The sequence below is a fragment of the Lissotriton helveticus genome, chromosome 11, assembly GCF_964261635.1.
Source record: "Lissotriton helveticus chromosome 11, aLisHel1.1, whole genome shotgun sequence".
NCBI lineage: Eukaryota > Metazoa > Chordata > Amphibia > Caudata > Salamandridae > Lissotriton > Lissotriton helveticus.
Genome location: NC_136072.1, coordinates 1,021,484,468 through 1,021,507,463, shown reverse-complemented (window position 1 = coordinate 1,021,507,463; position 22,996 = coordinate 1,021,484,468). Strand labels below are relative to the sequence as shown.

Genomic DNA, 22,996 nt, shown 5'->3' with positions numbered 1-22,996 from the left:
AGGGCATTTATGAGGACCAATACTGGAATTAGAGTATAGCAGATGTGGTAAGGCATGGGGCAATTCAGCTGCAGCTCTGATATGTAGTAGCTGAGCGGGAGTGTAGGTGAATGCCTCCGTGTTAAGACGTGGGGACGGCAAAGGCGAGATAAGGGGGGTGGCCCTAGGCCCGGCCTCGGCGCGGACGAGCGCAGACGAGCTTGCCTTATGCGCGCCTTCGGCGCTCAAACGTCGCGCCCGCTGCGCTCGTCCGCTGCGCTTCCGGTTAGAGAGCATGATTTATGGTGCCTGGCGACGTGCTGAGGGGGGGGGCGTGGCCAGCGTAAGTGGGCGTGTCCGCCGATCAGCCAATGGCGGAGTAGCTCCAGCGACAGTCGCCCGCTTCAGCGTGTAATCCGCTGGGCGGGGAGTAGCCAAGTATGAGGCAGTGGCCGAGGGTAAGTGCAAAGTACAAGTTACAAGTTATCACAATTCAATCTTAAAAGATTTTAAAAACAATGAGGGCAACTCCCGGCTTTTCGCCTCAGGAGCGAGTTTCTGAAAACGCCGCGCTAGTAGTCAGCGCGCGCTTTGTAGGTGTGCTGAGGGGGGCGTGGCCAGCGTCAGTGGGCGTGTCTGCCGATCAGCCAATGGCGGAGTAGCTCCAGCGACAGTCGCCCGCTTCAGCGTGTAATCCGCTGGGCGGGGAGTAGCCAAGTATGAGGCAGTGGCCGAGGGTAAGTGCAAAGTACAAGTTACAAGTTATCACAATTCAATCTTAAAAGATTTTAAAAACAATGAGGGCAACTCCCGGCTTTTCGCCTCAGGAGTGAGTTTCTGAAAACGCCGAGCTAGTAGTCAGCGCGCGCTTTGTAGGTGTGCTGAGGGGGGCGTGGCCAGCGTCAGTGGGCGTGTCCGCCGATCAGCCAATGGCGGAGTAGCTCCAGCGACAGTCGCCCGCTTCAGCGTGTAATCCGCTGGGCGGGGAGTAGCCAAGTATGAGGCAGTGGCCGAGGGTAAGTGCAAAGTACAAGTTACAAGTTATCACAATTCAATCTTAAAAGATTTTAAAAACAATGAGGGCAACTCCCGGCTTTTCGCCTCAGGAGCGAGTTTCAGAAAATGCCGCGCTAGTAGTCAGCGCGCGCTTTGTAGGTGTGCTGAGGGGGGCGTGGCCAGCGTCAGTGGGCGTGTCCGCCGATCAGCCAATGGCGGAGTAGCTCCAGCGACAGTCGCTCGCTTCAGCGTGTAATCCGCTGGGCGGGGAGTAGCCAAGTATGAGGCAGTGGCCGAGGGTAAGTGCAAAGTACAAGTTACAAGTTATCACAATTCAATCTTAAAAGATTTTAAAAACAATGAGGGCAACTCCCGGCTTTTCGCCTCAGGAGCGAGTTTCTGAAAACGCCGCGCTAGTAGTCAGCGCGCGCTTTGTAGGTGTGCTGAGGGGGGGCGTGGCCAGCGTCAGTGGGCGTGTCCGCCGATCAGCCAATGGCGGAGTAGCTCCAGCGACAGTCGCCCGCTTCAGCGTGTAATCCGCTGGGCGGGGAGTAGCCAAGTATGAGGCAGTGGCCGAGGGTAAGTGCAAAGTACAAGTTACAAGTTATCACAATTCAATCTTAAAAGATTTTAAAAACAATGAGGGCAACTCCCGGCTTTTCGCCTCAGGAGCGAGTTTCTGAAAACGCCGCGCTAGTAGTCAGCGCGCACTTTGTAGGTGTGCTGAGGGGGCGTGGCCAGCATCAGTGGGCGTGTCCGCCGATCAGCCAATGGTGGAGTAGCTCCAGCGACAGTCGCCCGCTTCAGCGTGTAATCCGCTGGGCGGGGAGTAGCCAAGTATGAGGCAGTGGCCGAGGGTAAGTGCAAAGTACAAGTTACAAGTTATCACAATTCAATCTTAAAAGATTTTAAAAACAATGAGGGCAACTCCCGGCTTTTCGCCTCAGGAGCGAGTTTCTGAAAACGCCGCGCTAGTAGTCAGTGCGCGCTTTGTAGGTGTGCTGAGGGGGTCGTGGCCAGCGTCAGTGGGCGTGTCCGCCGATCAGCCAATGGCGGAGTAGCTCCAGCGACAGTCGCCCGCTTCAGCGTGTAATCCGCTGGGCGGGGGGTAGCCAAGTATGAGGCAGTGGCCGAGGGTAAGTGCAAAGTACAAGTTACAAGTTATCACAATTCAATCTTAAAAGGTTTTAAAAACAATGAGGGCAACTCCCGGCTTTTCGCCTCAGGAGCGAGTTTCTGAAAACCACTGCCAAACTATTCCACGCCGTTCCGAAAGCACGGTCACTTGGCACTGTTGCAGACTTCAGTGACACTGTAAAGATAATGCCTCTCCTCCCTCAGAAAGAAAAGGAAAAGAAACACATTATAACATCAGGCAAAATATCTAGCAATACTTAGACACCAAGAAAAAAGGAAAATGTGGGGACACTCCGCCCTACAGTAACACATTATTGAGGTACCTTTTATAAACTTGACATTATTAACGTTTTCTTTATATGAAGTTTGGACCTCAGCATCTGGCTTAACTTAGAATACTACCTATTTGAAATCTCACTATTGATGACCAATCTGTTTTTAAAACTTTCTTAATTGGTTTTTGTTAGGTATACATTATTGATGCATTCTAAGTATGTGCAAGCATTTGCAAGCAGAAGGGAATTAAATGATATCATGCAGCACCCCCATGCTGTTTATCATTGTACTGTGTTTAATTCATCACTGTTGGCACGTTCAGTTATCGACTATTTCAGCCTAAATCTTATTGGACATATATTCCTCCCTATTGTCAACGCTTGCCAAGTAAAAAGAAATTAACATATGTTATAATTAGTAACCCAAACAAATGCTCAGTGGATATCCCCATGAACACCACTCTTCCTTTAGGAACTAACCCTAATTCTCCTTTGATGTTTTATCGATATTGGTTACCTTTCCCTTGCTCCTCTTGTTTTGAATCCAGTGCCTAACCCCCAAGCATTGGTTCCCCTACTTTAGTAATTTTCTCTGTATTCGAACTGTCGTGCAGCTTACTAAGCTAAACAAGCATGGGTATCGCGAATAGGTCTCGCCTTTGGAACCTTATAAGTATTTAGTTATGCAGTACAATATCCTTGGTGACCCTCCTGACTCGCTCAGAAGCGGTCGCTCCCCTCGCTCCCAAGGATTTTGGTATCATAGCGCTTTCAAGCTCATCCTGATCACCGCTGCTGATAGTTGATCTGCACTTCGCTCGCTTTGCTGTCATTATCATTTGCGCGATTTCATTGTTATTGTTTGTGATTTCGTAGCAATATAGTGCCTTTGCATTGCTCTCATTGTCATTTGTATTGCTCGCATTGTCATTTGTAGCTGCCTGGTAGCGCGAACCTACATGTTATTGCACTGCTCGCATTGCTTTTAAAGTTATTTGTGCCCGATTGCGCCTCTGCCCATATCTAGGAGTCACCACAGATTGTGCCCCAGTCTCGCCCTGTTTTGCTTTCTTTTTTGCTGCCATTTTGTTGTTGTTGTGCCTCATAGCCCGTCTCTCCACCCCGCTCCCGCCTCCCAGCTGCTCCTCCCTCGCCCCGCCCCCTCCACTATCCACATATGTCAGAGCAACAGACGCGCAGCGGGCACGCCCCATGCGCGCCGAAGGTGCGCCAAAGGTAAGCCGTCTATGCCCGTCCGCGCCTGGACCGCGCCCAGCGCCAGACCCCCTGGCCTCCGCAACATCCTCTCCACCCGCGTAACATACGACGCCGCTACCCTCTTAGCACTTAACCCCGGCCGACTCCCAAACTGCTACCAAGCCGCCCCAGGACACACCCATGGATCCTTCACCTGCCACTCCTGCAAGTTAGACTGCATAAGGACCCACACCAAACCCACAGACTCCAAACAGAGATCCGACACTAACCACCTGAAGTGCATCCTACTCAACACCCGCTCGATCCACAGACACGCCATTGAACTTTGGAACCTACTCGACACCACATCGCCGGACGTCGCCTTTCTTACAGAAACCTGGATGAACGCCTCATCAGCGCCCGACATCGCTATAGCCATCCCGGACAGCTACTAGATCATCCGAAAGGACCGCATCAACCAAACAGGAGGAGGAATCGCCATCGTTCATAAGAACACCATCCGCATCACGACCAGTTCCGATGACAACCTCACAACCGCCGAACACCTTCACTTCCAGATTCACACCGACCCTAAGACCACACTCAGAGGCACCCTCATCTATAGACCACTCGGACCCCGCACACAATTCAGCGAAGACTTCACAGACTTCATCAGCCCTCACGCCCTCCCCTCCGAGGACTACATTCTACTGGGAGACCTCAACTTCCATCTGGAAAAGATCAATGACAACAACACCACCACCCTTTTAGACAACCTCGCCAATCTCGGACTCAAAACAACTTGTTGACACCCACTTTGCCGGGCACACGCTCGACCCAATCTACACCTCCAGCAAGCACATCTCCTTTAATCACACCACAGCTCTCCATTGGACAGACCACAGCTGCGTGCACTTCAACTACAAAAAGACCACGACCCACAACCACCCACAACCAATTTCCCGGAGAAACTGGAATAAAATTACCACCGACCAGCTCTTCACATCGCTTCACCAAAACCCTCCTGCAAAATCATCGGACCCAAACCAAGCAGCCACCAACCTCACACAATGGATCACCCACAGCGCTGACAAATTAGCACCCTTGAAAAACCATCAAATCAAGCAAGGCAGCAAAAAAGCCCCCTGGTTCAATGATGACCTTAAGAAATCCAAGAAGATCTGTCGCACCCTCGAGAAAGCCTGGCGAAAAAACCCAACCACTGACAACCTGACCACCCCCAAGAACGCCACCCGCAAACACCACCAACTGATCCAATCCACCAAGAAATCAGCATTCAAGGATCGACTCGACAACAACGCCCACAACAGCAAAGAACTATTCAACATCGTCAAAGAGTTTACCAACCCCACCGCCGGCACCAACGACATCACTCCCTCCCAAGACCTCTGCGACTCTCTAGCCTCGTTCTTCCACAACAAAATCGCTAACATTCATAACAGCTTTGGAAACCAGCCCACCCCATCTATCTCCGAACTAAAAAACCCCTCCAACAACCTTTGCGCCTGGAACCCAATCACCACTGAAGACACCATCCGCCTAATGAACACCATCCACTCAGGATCGCCAACCGACCCATGTTCCCACCACATTTTCAACAAAGCAGACTCCATTATCGCACCCCATCTCCGAGACGTCATCCACTGCTCCCTCAACTCCGCCACCTTCCCGGAAAGCTGGAAACACGCCGAACTCAGCGCCCTCCTGAAGAAACCTACAGCAGACCCCACCGAACTTAAGAACTACCGCCCCATTTCGCTCCTCCCATTCCACCCAAAGTCACTGAGAAAGCCGTCAACCGTCAACTCGCCGCCTTCCTCGAATCCAACAAATCCCTCGACCCTTCACAGTCCGGCTTCCGAGCCAAACAAAGCACCGAGACCGCCCTCATCGCAGCAACAGACGACATTCGAACTCTACTGGACAACGGAGAAACTGCTGCCCTCATCCTACTTGACCTCTCCGCAGCCTTCAACACAGTCTGTCATAGCACCCTTATACAACGCCTCAGCAACGTCGGAATACAAGGAAAAGCCTTGGACTGGATAATCTCGTTCCTCTCCGGAAGAACCCAGAGAGTCCGCCTCCCCCCTTTTAGATCAGAGGCCACCGAAGTCATCTGCGGCGTACCCCAAGGATCTTCACTCAGTCCCACCCTCTTCAACGTATACATGAGTCCTCTCGCATCCATTGCGCGCCAACACAACCTCAACATTATCTCTTACGCAGACGACACTCAGCTGATCCTATCCCTCACCAAAGACCCAAACACCGCCAAAACCAACCTACACGAAGGGATGAAAGATGTAGCCGAATGGATGAAGAACAGCCGTTTAAAACTAAACTCGGACAAAATGGAAGTCCTCATCTTAGAATCATCCCCCTCCGCCTGGGACGACTCATGGTGGCCACCGGCCCTGGTACCGCACCCATACCAACGAACCACGCACGTAACCTGGGCTTCATCCTGGACTGCTCCCTATCAATGACCAGACAAGTCAACGCCGTCTCATCATCATGCTTCAACATCCTACGTATGCTCAAAAAAATCTTCCGCTGGATCCCCACCGAAACAAGAAAGACGGTCACCCATTTACTGGTCACAAGCCGACTGGACTACGGAAACACCCTTTACGCTGGCACCACAGCCAAACTACAGAAAAAACTCCAACGCATCCAAAACGCCTCAGCCAGACTCATCCTAGACATTCCCCGCCAAGCTCACATTTCCGATCACCTGAAAGACCTCCACTGGCTCCCCGTCAACAAGAGAATAACATTCCGCCTCCTCCCCACGCACACAAAGCCCTCTACGACCCGAATACCTCAACACACGCCTGTCCTTCTACACCCCCACCCGCCAACTTCGATCGTCCAACCAAGCCCTCGCCGCAATTCCACGCATCCAAAGATCCACCATGGGAGGAAGATCCTTCTCCTACTTAGCGGCCAAGACCTGGAATTCCCTCCCCACCCACCTCCGCCTCACACAGAACCACCTCTCCTTCAGAAAACAACTAAAAACTTGGATATTTGATAAGTAAAGCTCCCCCCCTCCTTCAAGCGCCTTGAGACCCACTGGGTGAGTAGTGCGCTATACAAATTTGAACTTGACTTGACTTGGTGCAACAACATCAACTGTTGCATGTCTAAACACTTATAAGGTCCCAAAGGCGAGACCTATTGGCTATGCCAATGCTTGTTCTCTCTCTTTTCGGCATAAACGCCTGACGCTGGTGCTGGAAACCAGGGTTCGAGCCTCAAGGTCACGTCCACATCCTGTGATTCTGGGCAAATCACTTAATCTCCCCGTGCCTGAATGCGTAATGTAAATAAGCTGCTCATGTAAAGTGCTCCTATACCTTCGGGTCGAGTTCGCGCTATTTAACATATGCACAAAAAATAATAATAAATCTCGAAGAGCTGTGGGAAAGAGACAGATGCACCAGGAAAGGCCCTGGGCTTTCTAAGCAGGACTCCAGCCCCCCAGAAAGCAGGACTACATCACCCCGGGGAAATGCCGGGTGGAACTAAAGGCCAGCCTGGCCCTACCTTTGTCATAATGCCCTCTGTAATGCAGGCCCTCTCACTAAGGAGTGTCCTGGTGCCCCCGCTCCTTCGGCTATTAGAACACAGAAACCTTAATGCAAGTCCAGCCACAACCAGTTTTACAGCACTGCAACGTGAAAGAGGTTAAAATGTGCAATTCCCCGGAACCTTTTCCTGTACTAGTTAAATTCCGGGTCATTTCTATATCCCCCTTTGTGCAAAAGTGTCAGATGTCATGCTGCCTGCTGTTGTTTAAAAACACCAAATACATTGAATCAATGGGAACTGAACTCCTCGGATCACAGAGCGCAGGAATGGTTTAATCAGCCGTGACATGGCCGATTACTTCAGCTAGGCGGATCATATTACATTTTAAATGTCATTTTACAGACTTTTATTCTAAGAGTGCCACCGCATTTTTTGGGGGACTGAGGAAATGTTTTCTGTTGTTTCATCATATCCATAAAAGGATGGTAACTGCCTAAAAATTAGCAATGAAAAGACAACACAAAATGCTGCTTTATTTGAAACATCATTGTAACCTTTCTGTGAGATATTGGTGGAAATCAGAAGCAATAGATTCAGGCACAACTAGCTCTCCACCGTTGCTCATCTTGTGCGTATTGTTGTCCTCCTCTTCTTTCGTTGCTCAGCCACCCCTCTCTCACTCTCCATTGCCCCCTCTGAGCATATTGTTTCCCCCCACTTTCTCCACTGTTTTCTACCTCTCCTCTTCCATTGCTTTTCGCCCCTCCTCCACCCAGTAGCATAGCGAGTATGCCACAGGCCCTGGTGCCAGCAAGGAAAATACCCCCTTAAACTGCTCCTGGGGTAGTAGATACTGCAATTATCGGGGTTCAAAGGGACCCTAAGGCCTCAAGGCCCTGTTGCCACTGCACCTGATGCACAAATGGTAACTACTCGTCTTTGCCCTCCACCAGTTATCCCTTTTTTCTGTTACCTCTAGCTGCTCTTCCATTGTTTTTTGCTCCTCCAACAGTTCCCACTTCTCCGTCATGTTTTGTCCCACCATTCTCTAGCTCCTCGTTTTTGCTCCCCAGCCTATTTTTATATCTTTTTAAAAAAAAAATTTGCAAGAGCCCATTATCTGAATACTGCTACTAGATCACTTGCTCCTTTATTTTTCTGCTGACATACTTTTTATTTTATTTCTAATTTTACCACTTTTAAATGGGAGCCTTCCATCTTGGAGCACTTAATTAAATTCATGAAAAGAAAATGGTGCTTTATTCATTTTTTTTTAACAGAGTTTTATATAGCGCAAACTTGACCCGAATCGAGTATCAGAGCGCTTTATATAGCACCAGTTGCAGTTACATGATGACACATTCTTTTTTTTGTTAGGCATGGGGGGATTAAGTGATTTGCCCAGAATCACAGGATGTTCAGCGTTGTTGCCGAGACTGGAACCTAGGTCCCCAGATTCGCGGACGACGACCCTAGACCTGCCCTGCCCTACTCCTCTCCCCATTTTATGATACCAATGCATGAGTTGTGACTTTACGATGTACCTTCACACACTGGCTACCATCCTGAAAAGGTTTTCATTTCCGAAAACCAATTTCTTAATGGTCGCCCATATGTGTGTATGCTTTATGACTCACCTGTGGCCAACATGATTTTCTCATAAAGAGAACTCATTCCAAGATGACTACCAGTGTATTTCCATTTGATTTATACATTTGTTTTTCACTATGCTTTACATATAGATATTGGCAAAGTCAGAAGCGTAACCCTTCCAGTTTAAAGGTGAGATCTTTTGGTTTTGCCAATCTCTGTGAATCAGTGCCTACCTTTGTTTATAAAAGTGTACATATTACTAAGGGATATGAACTCACAACACACTTTGTTCTCTTTTATTTTCCTCAGGTTTGGAAGCGTTCAGGGGCCTGGTTTTTCAAAGGTTTGCCAAAGACCTTCCTTCCCCAACCAATGGCAGTAAAGAAGACCAAACCACAGCAACCACCAAGTGATCCTGCCTCTTCTGAGCCTCCAGCTTCAGAAACAAGACCTTACCCACGGAATCAAAGCCGAGGTAGGATGGCCTTTCTATGCATGCAGATCCAAATACTGTGTAACAAATCTCAAACATTTGTATGTTTATAACAAAAAAATTTATTTATAACCATTCACAATCTAGGGGTCGATTGCAAGTCCAATGTTGATATCCTCTTTTATTCTCTTGAGTGCATTAGATTATCCCTCAGGCTAAAACACAGTTTAGGATATGATAGGATGATATTTATAAAGCGCACTACACTAAAACCATAAGGTGTCAAGGCGCTGGGCGAGACAGAAGAGAGTCTAGCAACAGTCAGCTAAGAGGCAAAGAGGCTAAGAGGTCTTCAGAAGCTTCCTGAAGGTCTGGAGTGAGTCAGCCGTGGTGCCAGTGATGGAGCAAGGTATCACTAGAAGGGGGCAAAGAATTCCAGAGTTTAGCAGCCACCGCTGAGAATGAGCGGCCACCCCATTTGGACCTACGAAGTCTGGGAGAGACAAGTTTTTTATGAGTAGAGGATCTCAAGGCTCTGCCTGGAGAGTACCAATGAAACAAGGTTTTGAGATGTGATGAGCCTTTGCTATGCATAGCTTTGTACACCAAGTTCAGAGCCTTGAAGGAGATGCGCTTCCTGATCGGAGGCCAGTGCAAGGTTTATGTGAAAACAAAGGCTTCTCCCATTTCAGTGAGCTTGTATTAGGTATTTGCCCATTTTTACTTTCACCTGGTTTGAGGGGGGGTCACACAGATCAACATCCAATCTTATTCAGTCCTATGTGTGGATTTAAACAGGCCTTCTCGATTCTGTTTCCTAGCTGTGCTAAATGATCTCTCAATCTTTTTGGGGTAGTCTCTTTCTCTTATTTTAACCTTTAGGGTGTCTGCATATTTTTTAATAATCCTCTATTTTATTACCGTTCCTCCTCAGACGCAAGAATTGGCCATAGGAAGAGGTTCTTTCTCAATGCCTTGGGATAGAAACTGTTGTATTTTAAAAGGTTGTTCTTGTCAGTAGGTTTATTATAAGTCAGTGGTTCTTAACCTGTGTTCCGGGGACCCTTTGGGGGTCCGTGATGCCTACTGACAGGGTCCATGAATGGTTATAAATAATTAAATACCATTAGAAGGTAAATAAAGTGTACATAAATGAACAAACAAAATGAAAATTTGAAAAAGTTCAGTAAATGTGAAGGAATTTGAAATTGGAGGCAATAAAATTACGTTGGTATCCTCTGACTGATTTGTGGGAGAAGTGCATCAAACAGAATGTAATATGGATGATCAGTGGCCTCATTTGAATTTAGAAAATCGCCAACCTTCCTATTAAAAGTTACAATTCGGATTTTTTTAATATATATATTTTTTTTATTAAATAGAATATGTAAGCATTGATGCATTTTTATTTAATACTTGTGTCTGCATGTTCTTGCATTGTTTTGCAAATCAAATCTTCAAAATTGGCCATTATGGGGTCTCTGACTTCCAGTAATGACTCAGTGGAGGTCCATAAAAATTACAATAATGATTCGGTATGGGGGTCCCTGGATTCCAGTATTGATTAAGTGAGGGTCCACAGGAGTCGAAAAGTTAAGAACCCTGCTGTAAGTTATTGTTCAAAGATGTCCTTGATCAAGTGTGATTTTCACGTCTCGAAACACAAGTTCTTCACTACTTGTTGTATGTGTGAGCTTAAGATTGGCACTGTAGTCAGGGGCTGCTCCTCCATAATGGCGGAGCGTCGCCCACTGGTAGAGTAGTCACAGAAAAATAAAATTATATCATTGTATTTTTCTGAGGGCTCTGGCTGATGGTGCGTGCAGGGCAGGGCGGGCAATAACAGGCAGGAGTGGTGGGCACTTAGAAGTACGCATGTAAGTTTGGCGAGTTGTCTTAGGCCAGCAAAACAGACATGGACATTTCTATTTCTACAACCCAGCTGTGTTCACAGTTAGGTTGGAGAAAAGCTGCAGGCTCCCAGACAGTGTCGGAGAGGCAGACCAGGCTAACCAGACCATTCCTGGTGCTCATTGTATGAGAGCAGCATCAGGATTGGCTGGGCAGCCTGTACCTTCCCAAAGACTGCCAGGAGTAAAGCACCGAGGTGGCCAACAGCATCGGCCAGCGAGAGGGGTGTTCTTTGTTTCTATTTTATTTTTACCCTCAATACCTTCCCCCATCCTCCCCACTCCCACCTACCACTTTCATGGTGCAGCGGCCACCACTGATTGCAGTTATTAAGCCACACAAAAAAGGAATGGTCGAATTTGTACCACCCTCCCAGATTGCGAAGGTATCGCCTTCATATCTCCTCCAAATTTTTATCTGATTGAGGAATTGATTTGTAGTGTTTGAGACAAGATTATTTTCAAATTTGTGTATATACAGTCCCACCACACTTGGAGCAAAGGTACTTCCCATTGATGTCTGTTGGTCTGTAAGTATAGGGTACCTTTGTATTGAATTTATTTTTGAGTTAGGGCCAACTTCACATATTTCAGAACAAAATGTCAGAGGGTAGATTATTCCCATGTTTCACTGAACAAGATTTTTGTAACAAGGGCAAGTTTCTCCTTTTGGAGTAGACTGGTATGCAGGCTTTCTATGTCCAGTTCAGTAAGCAGATTATTACTTGTATCAACGCTTACGCCCTTCAGGAGGGTGAGGAAATCCTCTGCGTCCTTAAGGTAAATAGGTGCTCCTTGTACCAGAGGTTGTAAAGAGAAATCACAAAATTGTGAGAATGGTTCTAACATCGAAACAATACTCGACACAATTGGGCCACCTGGGGGTAATAGGTTATTCTTATGTACCTTCGGGAGGGTGTAAAAATAAGGGGTCACAGGCCTGTGGTTAACAAGAAATTCTGTTTCATTCCTTGTTATCCAGTCTCCTGTTTCCGCTGCCTCTATCATATCTTTTGTTTCTTTACATAGCTTTTGTGTGGAATCCGCAGTCAGAATTGTATACTTTCTTTCATCACCTAAAAGCCATTGGCACCCTTTTCTGTAGTTGTTTCTTGTCTGTATTACTATGCTACCTCCCTTGTCTTCTGGCTTTAATATAATTTCAGTGTCTGTACTTAATTCATTGAGAGATGTTTTTATTTCCCTTTACATGTTGTGGAAGGTTCTTAGCTCGGTGGGGTCAAGGTTATCAATTTTCTTAGTAACAGACTATTCAAAAGTAAGGATTTCTACCTGTACACTTTGTGTGGGTGGGCAAAAGTTTGATTTCTTCCATAAGCCTGTGTCACCTTTATTTGTTACCGTTGGGGTTCTTGAAAGTAAGCTTTTAATTTCAGTTTCCAAAAAAACGTATTGCTTCCTTAGGAGTCTGAATTTATCCAGGCTGTAAGAGGCAACAAAACAGAGGCCCTTATTGTTACCTGGAGTTGTTTCTCACTTTGACCTTTTTGTGTCAAATTTATCACTTAATTGTGCTTGTACTTGGGCTGGCTGTTGCATCTCTGGTCATGCTTCATGTCTGTATTGTCTGCTGAGTATCCTCCCACTGTACCTTTTTTTTTTTCTCACTGTTCCTGGCCTTTCCCTAAAACAAGCATTTGCAATGCAATTGGTCTTGCCTTTGAGACCTTATAAGTATTTAGCTATGCAACACATTATCGCACGTTACTGCAATGTAGTTCAGAAATTAATATTTTTTGAATGTTTACAGCTCTACTGTTATACTAATGCTGATTTGAGGATTTTATTTTATGTACATACGCCTACACAGTTTCGCTTAAACATTAGCATTGATAGATATGCCATTGCATAAAAAAAGAGATTGGCCACAAAATAAAGTAGGGTATATGTTGGTGTACTGCAGTACAACAGCACATGCCTGCCCATGCCCCTTCCTTCCACCACTAAGGAAAAAACTGTAGTAACAATCTACCCTTCAAATCTTTTTATCCAGTTACCATGATATTATTTATGTGGCTTAATGATCTACAGCGGTGCCCTGATTCAATGGTGATGCCATCTGACAGGATTCACAGTTCACTCGTGCTCGCTGTGGGCAGTGCAAATGTGAAGCAGCATTTCGGACCATAAGGCTGCACACCCTCATACATATTCCTTCCTCTGAAAAATATAGTCTGCACTATAAAACGTTGAACACTGATCCCTGTCAAGTGAAATAGAAATCTTTTTACTGTGTGAGATGTTGTGTACTTTTGCATCCGGAGCAGCCTGCAATTATGGCACAGTACACTCCGAAGAGCTCCTTTGTTAGTGTTTTGTAGAGTGACAGCCCCCACGTACCCCTGCCCCACCACATCTTCAACAGAGCCGCTGACACCATCGCACCCATGCTCTGCCACACCATCAACCGCTCCCTGACGGCTGCCTCGTTCCCCGACGACTGGAAACACGCCGAGGTCAACCCCCTCGTGAAGAAACCCTAGGCAGACCCCACCAACCTAAAAAACAGAAAGTCATTGAGAAAGCCATCAACAGCCAACTTGCCACTTTTATCAAAGTGCACAATTTCCTCGACTCCTCCCAATCAGGCTTCAGGAAAAATCACAGGGCGGAAACCGCCCACCTCGCCGCAACAGATGACATCTGCACCCTACTAGACAAAGGAGAAACAGTAGGCCTCATCCTCCTCGACCTCTCAGCTGCATTTGACAAAGTCTCCCACCGCACCCTGATACGCAGACTTCACGACCCAGGGATCCAGGACTAGGCCTTCAACTGGATCAGCTCCTTCTTCTCTGGCAGAATGCAGCAGGTCAGACTTCCCCCTTTCATCTCGGACCCTACACCAACCACCTCTTGAGTCCCTCAGGGGTCCTCCCTCAGCCCCCTACTCTTCAACATCTACAAGGCTCCGCTTGCCCCATCGACAGAACCTACGGGCTCAACATTGTGTCATACACAGACGACACCCAACTCATCCTCTCCCTATCCAACGAACCCAACACTGCCAGACACAACTTCTGAGAAGGCATGGAAGCTGTCACCAAATGAATGAAGAACAGCTGCCTACAACTAAACACCAACAAAACAGAATTACTCATCATGGGCCCAAATCCTGATGCCAGGAACAACACCTGGTGGCCCCGAGCCCTTTGACACCCATCCACCCCCTAGGCCCACGTATGCAACCTGGGAATCATCCTGGACTCCAAGCTAAAAATGGACCGCCAGATCAACTCAGTCTCAGCCTAGCTGCTTCCAAACCCTCCGCCTCCTACGTAAGACCTTCAAATGGATCCCCCTCGAACACAGAAAGACCGTCACTCATGTCCTGGTCACCAGCAGACTCGACTATGGCAACGCATTTTACAAGGGAATAAATTAAAACCTAACCCGCTGTTGTGTGGCGTTTTAAGCTCCGAGTGAATTTTCTTGATTCATTACATTATATAGGTACAATTCACATTGCCCTTATATAGGCATAGAAATCAATCCCTTATTTAGGCAAGACCATGCGACCCAAATACAGGCATGGCTACTTCCACCCGTACCAAACGTCACAACGATTTCTTGGAAAATCGGCTTAAGCAGTTAGGAAACTTCCCCTTGCTTGAATGTTGATTTGTCCAAGAACTCATGTACTTTGCAAAGAACAACTATTCCCTAGGGGTTCTTTCCTGACATTCATATGCCCGACTTTACGTCAAGCTAAGGCATTCCTAAACACCTTCAAGGTATAAATATACCTTCACTTGCTATGGCAAACTGCGGTGGTTCGGAGCAGTTAGACTATCTACTTGCCCGACGCAGCTCGCTACAGTAAGTGCCGAAGGAAGCCGACTCTCCAGCTGACGCACTGATCAAGAGGCTGCCCTTCTCCTGTCGAGAATTCAGCTGCAGTGTTTCCAAGCTCTCCTTGCAGGGAGTTCGGAAATCGAGTCCCGAGACAGAGTTACCAGACCTACTTCATTCTAAACTAAGGTATGGAGCTGATTAGAACCTAGAGAAACCTTGGGTAGATTCTTGGCAAAAACAACTAAACCTATGCTACACAATACTTACTTCTTCCCGCATGCTAGACTTAGGTTAGGTACATTGGGGCAGGCGTATTTAGAAGCACCAGTTGAGTATTTTACATTTGAAATTGCCATCTTAAATACACCTCCTCCAATCACAAGTAAAAAACCCACAGTGCAATAATTCATGCTTAGTAAAAAACTGTCCGACATCTCAACGTGGACTCATGGCAGTGGTGACATATCCTTACATTGTTTGTGGCATATCAAAACAGCATATATATTTACCATATAATCATTAATATCTGTATTTCCAAATTAAAGTTCAGAATTTGGCGAAAAAATAATTAATGCTGATACACCACATTCATTTCATTTAATACACCACGAGTATCCAACTCTATTCTAATGAATATAGCGCTGTAATCATAACATATTTCCATAAACATTCTTAATATCGTATTTTTTACGGAGCTTTTACCAATTTATTCAACTTCCGTATCACATGCATGACTCAATAATGAAAGCTCCCTCGTCATTGGTTCAGCCAATAGTACCTGCTATTACAAGTTGTTTCATTTGCTCAGTCTCGCTATAGCTTGTTGCTAGGTAACTACATAGCTCAATAGCGTTATCCATTGTTCCTTACAGCCAAACCTGCAGTCACACCCAAATTTCGGGGAGACTGCATCACTGGATAGCGCGATTCGTTTGATCAGTTGAAGCAAAGCCCAAGATGGCAATAACAGACCTCAAGCACAGTATGAAGATTGAAAAAGTATCAACAATATATTTCTACATGTATATATATACTGCGCCAGCCAGAGACGCAGTACAGCAGGCCCTGCTACACTAAGTGTCCCGGATTCATACTGGCTCCACGCTGCATGCGGCGCTTTCGTGATCAAGGTATTGATTTTTCCGGAGACAGCCAGGAACCTCAGGCTAACGTGGGCAGACGGAGGTATTTAATCTCAACTGGGCGTGTTGTCTCCATTAGACAGCCCCTACCCGTCTGTGAACCTGGGAGGAATGGCGGTAGCGGTACGAGGGGGCACAGGGGAGCAGCCGTGGACTTTGATTTGATCAAGAGGCTCCCTTCTCCACTCACCTGCAGCTTGCACGGACCCACTGTCTTCACTCGCTCTAACATGCCACCAACTCAGCCAGGCCGATACAGTGCATGCTGGGATGTGTAGTTCTACGAACTGATCACGAACTTTCACAGGTGTGCCGACAGCATCAGGGGGAGGAGTCTTGGGTGCAAGCACGTATTTTACACAGGATGGAGCTTAGAGGTGAAGGACTTGCCACAGTGTTGGGCGCTGAAGAAGGCTACTCTGCCGAAATGCATTAGCTGCAACTGGGACTTTTTCATTAAAGCGTGTTGTTAACCCTGAATTCCCCTCTGGCCTCTGATTTCTTCTCCTAAGGAATTCTTCGCCATATATTCTGCGCCAGCCAGAGACGCAGTACAGCATGCCCTGCTACATTAAGTGTCCCGGATTCATACTGGCTCCACGTTGCATGCAGCGCTTTCGTGATCGAGGTATCGATTTTTCCGGAGACAGCCAGGAACCTCAGCCTAACGTGGGCAGACGGAGGTATTTAATCTCAACTGGGCGTGTTGTCTCCATTAGACAGCCCCTTCCCATCTGTGAACCTGGGAGGAACGGCGGTAGCGGTACGAGGGACCCAGGGGAGCAGCCGTGGACTTTGATTTGATCAAGAGGCTCCCTTCTCCACTCACCTGCAGCTTGCATGGACCCACTGTCTTCACTCGCTCTCCCATGCCACCAACTCAGCCAGGCCGATACAGTGCATGCTGGGATGTGTAGTTCTACGAACTGATCACAAACTTTCACAGGTATGCCAACAGCATCAGGGGGAGGAGTCTTGGGTGCAAGCACGTATTTTACACAGGATGGAGCTTAGAGGTGAAGGACTTGCCACAGTGTTGGGCGCTGAAGAAGGCTACTCTGCTGAAATGCATTCGCCGCAACTGGGACCTTTTCATTAAAGCGTGTTGTTAACCCTGAATTCCCATCTGGCCTCTGATTTCTTCTCCTAAGGAATTCTTCGCCATATATTCTGCTCCAGCCAGAGACGCAGTCGGCAGGCCCTGCTACATTCAGTGTACCGGATTCAAACTGGCTCCACGCTGCATGCAGCGCTTTCGTGATCGAGGTATCGATTTTCCGGAGACAGCCAGGAACCTCAGGCTAACGTGGGCAGACTGAGGTATTTAATCTCAACTGGGCGTGTTGTCTCCATTAGACAGCCCCTTCCCATCTGTGAACCTGGGAGGAACGGCGGTAGCGGTACCAGGGGGCCCAGGGGAGCAGCCGTGGACTTTGATTTGATCAAGAGGCTCCCTTCTCCACTCACCTGCAGCTTGCACGGACCCACTGTCTTCACTCGCTCTCCCACGCCACCAACTCAGCCAGGCCGATACAGTGCATGCTGGGATGTGTAGTTCTACGAACTGATCACGAACTTTCACAGGTGTGCCGACAGCATCAGGGGGAGGAGTCTTGGGTGCAAGCAAGTATTTTATACAGGATGGAGCTTAGAGGTGAAGGACTTGTCACAGTGTTGGGCGCTGAATAAGGCTACTCTGCCGAAATGCATTCGCCGCAACTGGGACCTCTTCATTAAAGCGTGTTGTTAACCCTGAATTCCCCTCTGGCCTCTGATTTCTTCTCCTAAGTAATTCTTCGCCATATATATATGTGTGTACATATATATATATATACTGTAAAAATAAAGGTTACAGGGATGTTATAGTTAGGAAATAGAATACAAAAAACCTTAGAAATGCACTGAAAACACCAAAGGTTATAGAGACATTATAGTTAGGCTCAGGTATCACTCGTACAAAACCAGAGAAGTTCTGAAGTTATAGTTAGCTGAGCTAACTATAACTCAAGCCCTCGCAATGCACTGCTTATGACCTCACATATTACATCACTCATAACATGGTCAGTGACATCACTCATAACATCCACAGAATCTCTCACACACCAGCTCATACCCCAATATAACCTTACATTCACCCACTTCAACTTCTACACTACCATTCTTAAAACCATTGGCACAATCATACCAGTATATTCACACCCACTCACTGATTCATAGGTCTATGCACACATCCTTTCAGTCAACCATACAGTCACTCAAACACTCCAAAGGGACTACACTTCCTACTAGTTGTTCGCCAGGAGGCTCATTTGCAGAGTGGTGGAAAAAGAGAGATGGATGGAGGCCATGCCCTCTTTCTCCACGCCTCCGGGTGCACTGCCGCTTGGGGGAAGAAGTCCACTTTAGTCCCGAGGCCCTCAGGAGGCAAGGGGACCTCATCCCTTACCAGCAGTGAGCCGAGTGGTGGAGAAAGGGGCGTCGCCTCTCAGCAATTCCACTGTGCGGGCTTATTGGAGGTAACAGGCAGCCACGGCCGGTAGTGGGAGTACCGGCCCGGCGCTGACCAAATGCGATGCAGTGCGCGCATCGAAATTTGTTTTATTTATTTATATGTTTACTTACCTGTTAAACTCCGTAATCCATACATTACTACCCCCCACCCTGCCCCTCCCCCTCCCCAAGTCACTGCCCGGCCGGTACTCCCACTACCGACCGCGGCTGGTAACAGGAGGTCTTCTTAGCCCTTAAGAACCCTCAGCAGCCAAGGGGACTTCATTCCCCAACAATGAGTGCACCAGGAGGTGCATTTGCAGTGTATTGGAGAAAGGGGCTGGCCTCCCGCAGCTTTACATTTTTTTAATTTTTTAGGAAGAGGGGCCACGTGGCTCCTCTTCCCTGGACCATTTTTGGCCTGGGGACACCATTCCCCGGGGCCTGATCCTTTAAAAACAAAAATGTATATAATATCCTGGGCTGATTTCAGCACACGGGAGCCCATCTCACAGTGGCCGCCCTTTACATTTTTTTCTCAATTTCAAAGAGAAGGGGCCCCAGGAGACCCAATCCTGCAAGTCATGCTTATTTAAAAAAAAAAATTATAATTTAGAACGTGGCCACGCAGGCCGCCTTCTGAGGCCGATTTCGGCCCCGGGTACCCCATCCGCCCCAGGGGCCAAGGCTTTTTATTTATTTATTTTTTGACATGGAAGGGTTGCCGCACTGCCCCCCTATTTCAGACCTGGGGACCCCATCCCCCCAGGGCAGGCCTTCAACATATTTCTTTTGAATGGGAAGGGGGGCCAACATGGCTCCCCCTCTCTGGGCCGATATTGCACTGGGGACCCAATCCCCGGGGCATGGCCACCTTATTGGGGACCCGGAGGGAGCCTGTAGGCCACTGCGGTCCCTGCCAGCTGCCCATCTCCTGCCCAAGCCGGCTTTGCTTTTGGACACAGGGATCTGCAAACATGCAGCTCCCTCTGTCCGAAAGCAATTCTGCTCCTCTTCGTGGAAGCGAGAGCATTTTTAATGCTCTCGCTTCCACGAAGCGAACCACGAAGCGAACCAGAGTTTGCTATGGCATGGTAGTGCTCCTACCAAACCATACCAAACTGCAATGTCCCGGGGAAGGCAGAGCCGGCCCTGGGCGGTGGCAGTCCCCAGGACCATGCAGGGCTCCAAGAGGGGGACCACGCCGCCCCCTCCCATCTTGGATTTTGCCCCGTGGAGGTGGTGATCTGGGGGGGCCACAACAGACTCTCTTCATTAGTGTGTGTGTGACCCAGGGCGAAAGGTGTCCCCGAGGCTGTGTGGGGGTGCAGGGCCCTGCGCATTATTATGGCAGATAGCGCCGGGGAGGTGGCAGTCCCTTGGGCAGTGGGGGTCCAGGAGGCCCCCCATATATTGTAAATTTGACCCTGGGGCAGAGGGGACCGTGAGCCCCAACCACATATTACAAAGTAGCCCTGGGGAGGTGGCAGTCCCCGGGGCAGGGGGGTCCACTAAGCCCCTCCATATTGTTTCAATAGCCCTGAGGTGGTGGCAGTCCCCAGGGCTGCGTGCAAGCCCAGTGAGCCCGCACGCATTAGTAATGTAAAGTGTCCCAGGGAGGTGGTGGTCCACGGGGCTTTGTTAAGCACTAGGAGGGGACCCGGGCACCCCCCTCCTATATTAATCCTATGCCCCCGGGACTTAGCCCACCTAGGGGTTATTTGCAGCAATTATTTAAAAAAATGCTTTTATACCCTGGCAGGGTCCCAGGGGGTCCCCAAGACCATGGCTTCAGGGTCAGGGTATTCCTAACCTGACCCGTTTTCTTTCTTTTTTTCTTTTTTGGGGGGTGGGGGATTTGGTGAGTCCCAAAATGGCTTCCAATAGTTCATGGTTAAAGTGTTGGCAGCCAATCAGAGCTGTGCATTTCCCTGCACAAGATTGTCTTTGTTTGCAAAGTCTTGGCAACTAGAGATATCACTATCATTTTCGGCTTACATTTCTCAAAAACTACTGAACAGATTTACACCAAATAGGCAAAAGGTACTTCTTGAACCAACATCTAACTCCCTGCTAAACTTGGTGTAAGTTCGTTCAGCAGTTCGGGCTGTACGTGTGGCTAAAGTTTCCTATGGGAATTAACATTACAAAGGTACCCTTAATTCACGCCCCACATTCTCAGTCCCCACTCCACGGATCCCCCCCAAACTTTCCATTTCAACCAGAACCTGCCTTGACATGTTTTGGGGAAAATTTCATGAAGAATTGTCAAACAACGGCAAAGTTATAGCCAAGTCAAAAAATGCTTTTCCTATGAAAACTAGGTCCTAACCATAACTACCTACTAGCGACTTGCAGTCTGATCGGACTCACGGGCAGACTATTTAATTTCATGCAAACCAGCACTCTGAACTGTTGATAAAGGCTGCATGAGAAAGCCAAAATGTGTTCGAGATTCAAGCTGCTATGATCATAAACAATAAAGGAAAGGATACCTTGTGCCCCGAGTGGAGATTTCTTATTGCAGTTGGATGAATTTTGAGTAATTTAAATAGATGCCAGCGGTGACGTCTTCATCTGTACCCCCAGTGTTTTGGAGCACTCAGGCAATGCCGTAACTCATACGGTCACGACGTGTGAAACGGATGGCCTGTTTTAATATTAATGGCGTATTTTGCACAGCGAGTAGTTGGCACTACCCTTGTTAAGGTAAAGGGCTACTTCCCTTACCTGGAGTTAAGTGACTCGAGCACAGTAGAGACGGCATACCCATTTTTGTGTTCAGTAGAATCGGTAATGTGAACATGCCTTTTTACCTGTGTCACCAAAGTGATTCCCACTGGCCACTCATGTAAAGTTCTCTGGCTGTATACTTATTTCACTCTTGACTTGCATGTATTATGTGTAGAACTGCACAGAGCAGATTACTTGTGTGAGTGTACAGGGTTGCATGTGTGTGCCTTTGGATAGTACATAACATGTAGGCCTCTGGGTTTCACTGTGGAAGCCAAGGACCTGGTGAGGACTACACACCCCATATGGAGTTGTGTATTAACATTCCTAAGGGATGAGGAGGGAAGCACACACTGAAGGAAGATGAGCACAGTATTCACTGTGCACATCAAAGGGCCCGCTGAGTCCAAGAAGTGTCACTGGTCCGTGGGGCGGGCGCTCAACATCAGGAAGATAGTGGGACTGATAAGGTTCACACTACCAGGGAATCTTGCTAGAGAGAGAGCCTTAGTCCTATGCAAGTGTATGGAGCGTAGTTCAGTGGAGGCTGGCAGCCAGGTGTGATCCCAGCTACTCCTTTGGCCTGTATTGCCGATCACTCATAATTTGAGCCATTTTTACTGTGGCAGGCTATCCCTTTGACAAAGATATCTGCTGAGAAGAGAGCACTTCAAAAGAGTTGACAACCCAAAACTAATTTCAAAGGCCATTTGCAAAACCGCATATGTGTTTGAACTCTAAAGATGGGAGCAAGAGCCCCATACTTTATCGAACAGCACAGTTTCACCAGGAAAGGGAAGACTGCTTCCTACTGGAACCAGGACTGGGGACCAAGAACCCAACGCCTACTAGACAAAGATATGCCAGTCTCCCTGCTGGGTACTTTCAGAACAGAGAGGAGCTATTTGTTTCCTGAGTTGGCGGCTTTTGTCAGCAGTTAAGACAGCAAAACTATTAACTGTTCTAGGTCAGCCCCGCATGCCTCCCAGATTGGTGCTGAACATGTTCACACAGGCACTGACCTGCTCCATAATTCAGCTTAGAAAAACGCTTGCCTGGTGTCCCAGCAGGACCTGAATACCCTGGACTGCAGCCAGAAAGCATAAAGCAAAATGTCAGAAGTAGATTGCTTTGCAGTCTTGCAAAAAAACATTACTTGCTTGCTGTTTTTATTATACAGTCATTAACTAAAGTGAAACCACTTAGGAATTAAAACACGAAGTAAATGTTGACAGTGCTTTTTTCACATAAATGGTGTTTCCTTATGTGCGTTTTTAAAATGACAATTTCAAGAATTTTTTTAAGTCCCTGGGTGTGCAAAAGACGTCGGAATTAAGAGTAGTGCACATATTTGTAGGAATGATTGGTGGGACAGTGCACTCGAACGGAGACCTAAATTCACTTGAACCTTCATTTCTGTTTTTTACCTGACTTTCTGTTTGTCTGTGAATGTGACCTATTGACACCCATCTTACAATACCTTGTGACCACAATACTGAAGAATGCAACAAAAACAAATTTCCAGAGACCGTGGTTGCAGTCGTGACGCGATCACAAAATGGCTTCCACAAGACACATGTGCAGTGCAACATTTGCATTATCTCTGCACAAACCCAAGGACCGAGGAGAGAGACACTCGCAACCAACCTCACGGTTCCTGCCTGTCCAAGGGTTACACACCAGACCCTATTCTCAACTCCAAAGTCTAAGGAAAACACTTAATGCAAATGTCCACCA

The 22,996-nt window shown here is 47.6% G+C and overlaps 1 protein-coding gene across 1 annotated transcript in view; it reads left to right on the top strand.

The window, feature by feature from the left end:
- RPH3A (rabphilin 3A) overlaps positions 1–22,996 on the top strand; it is a 1,088,002-nt gene that overhangs the window by 656,980 nt on the left and 408,026 nt on the right. The window contains exon 6 of the mRNA XM_078667417.1: positions 9,045–9,210. Within this exon, the coding sequence (XP_078523543.1) occupies positions 9,045–9,210 (166 nt within the window). The remainder of the gene's footprint in view (positions 1–9,044; positions 9,211–22,996) is intronic.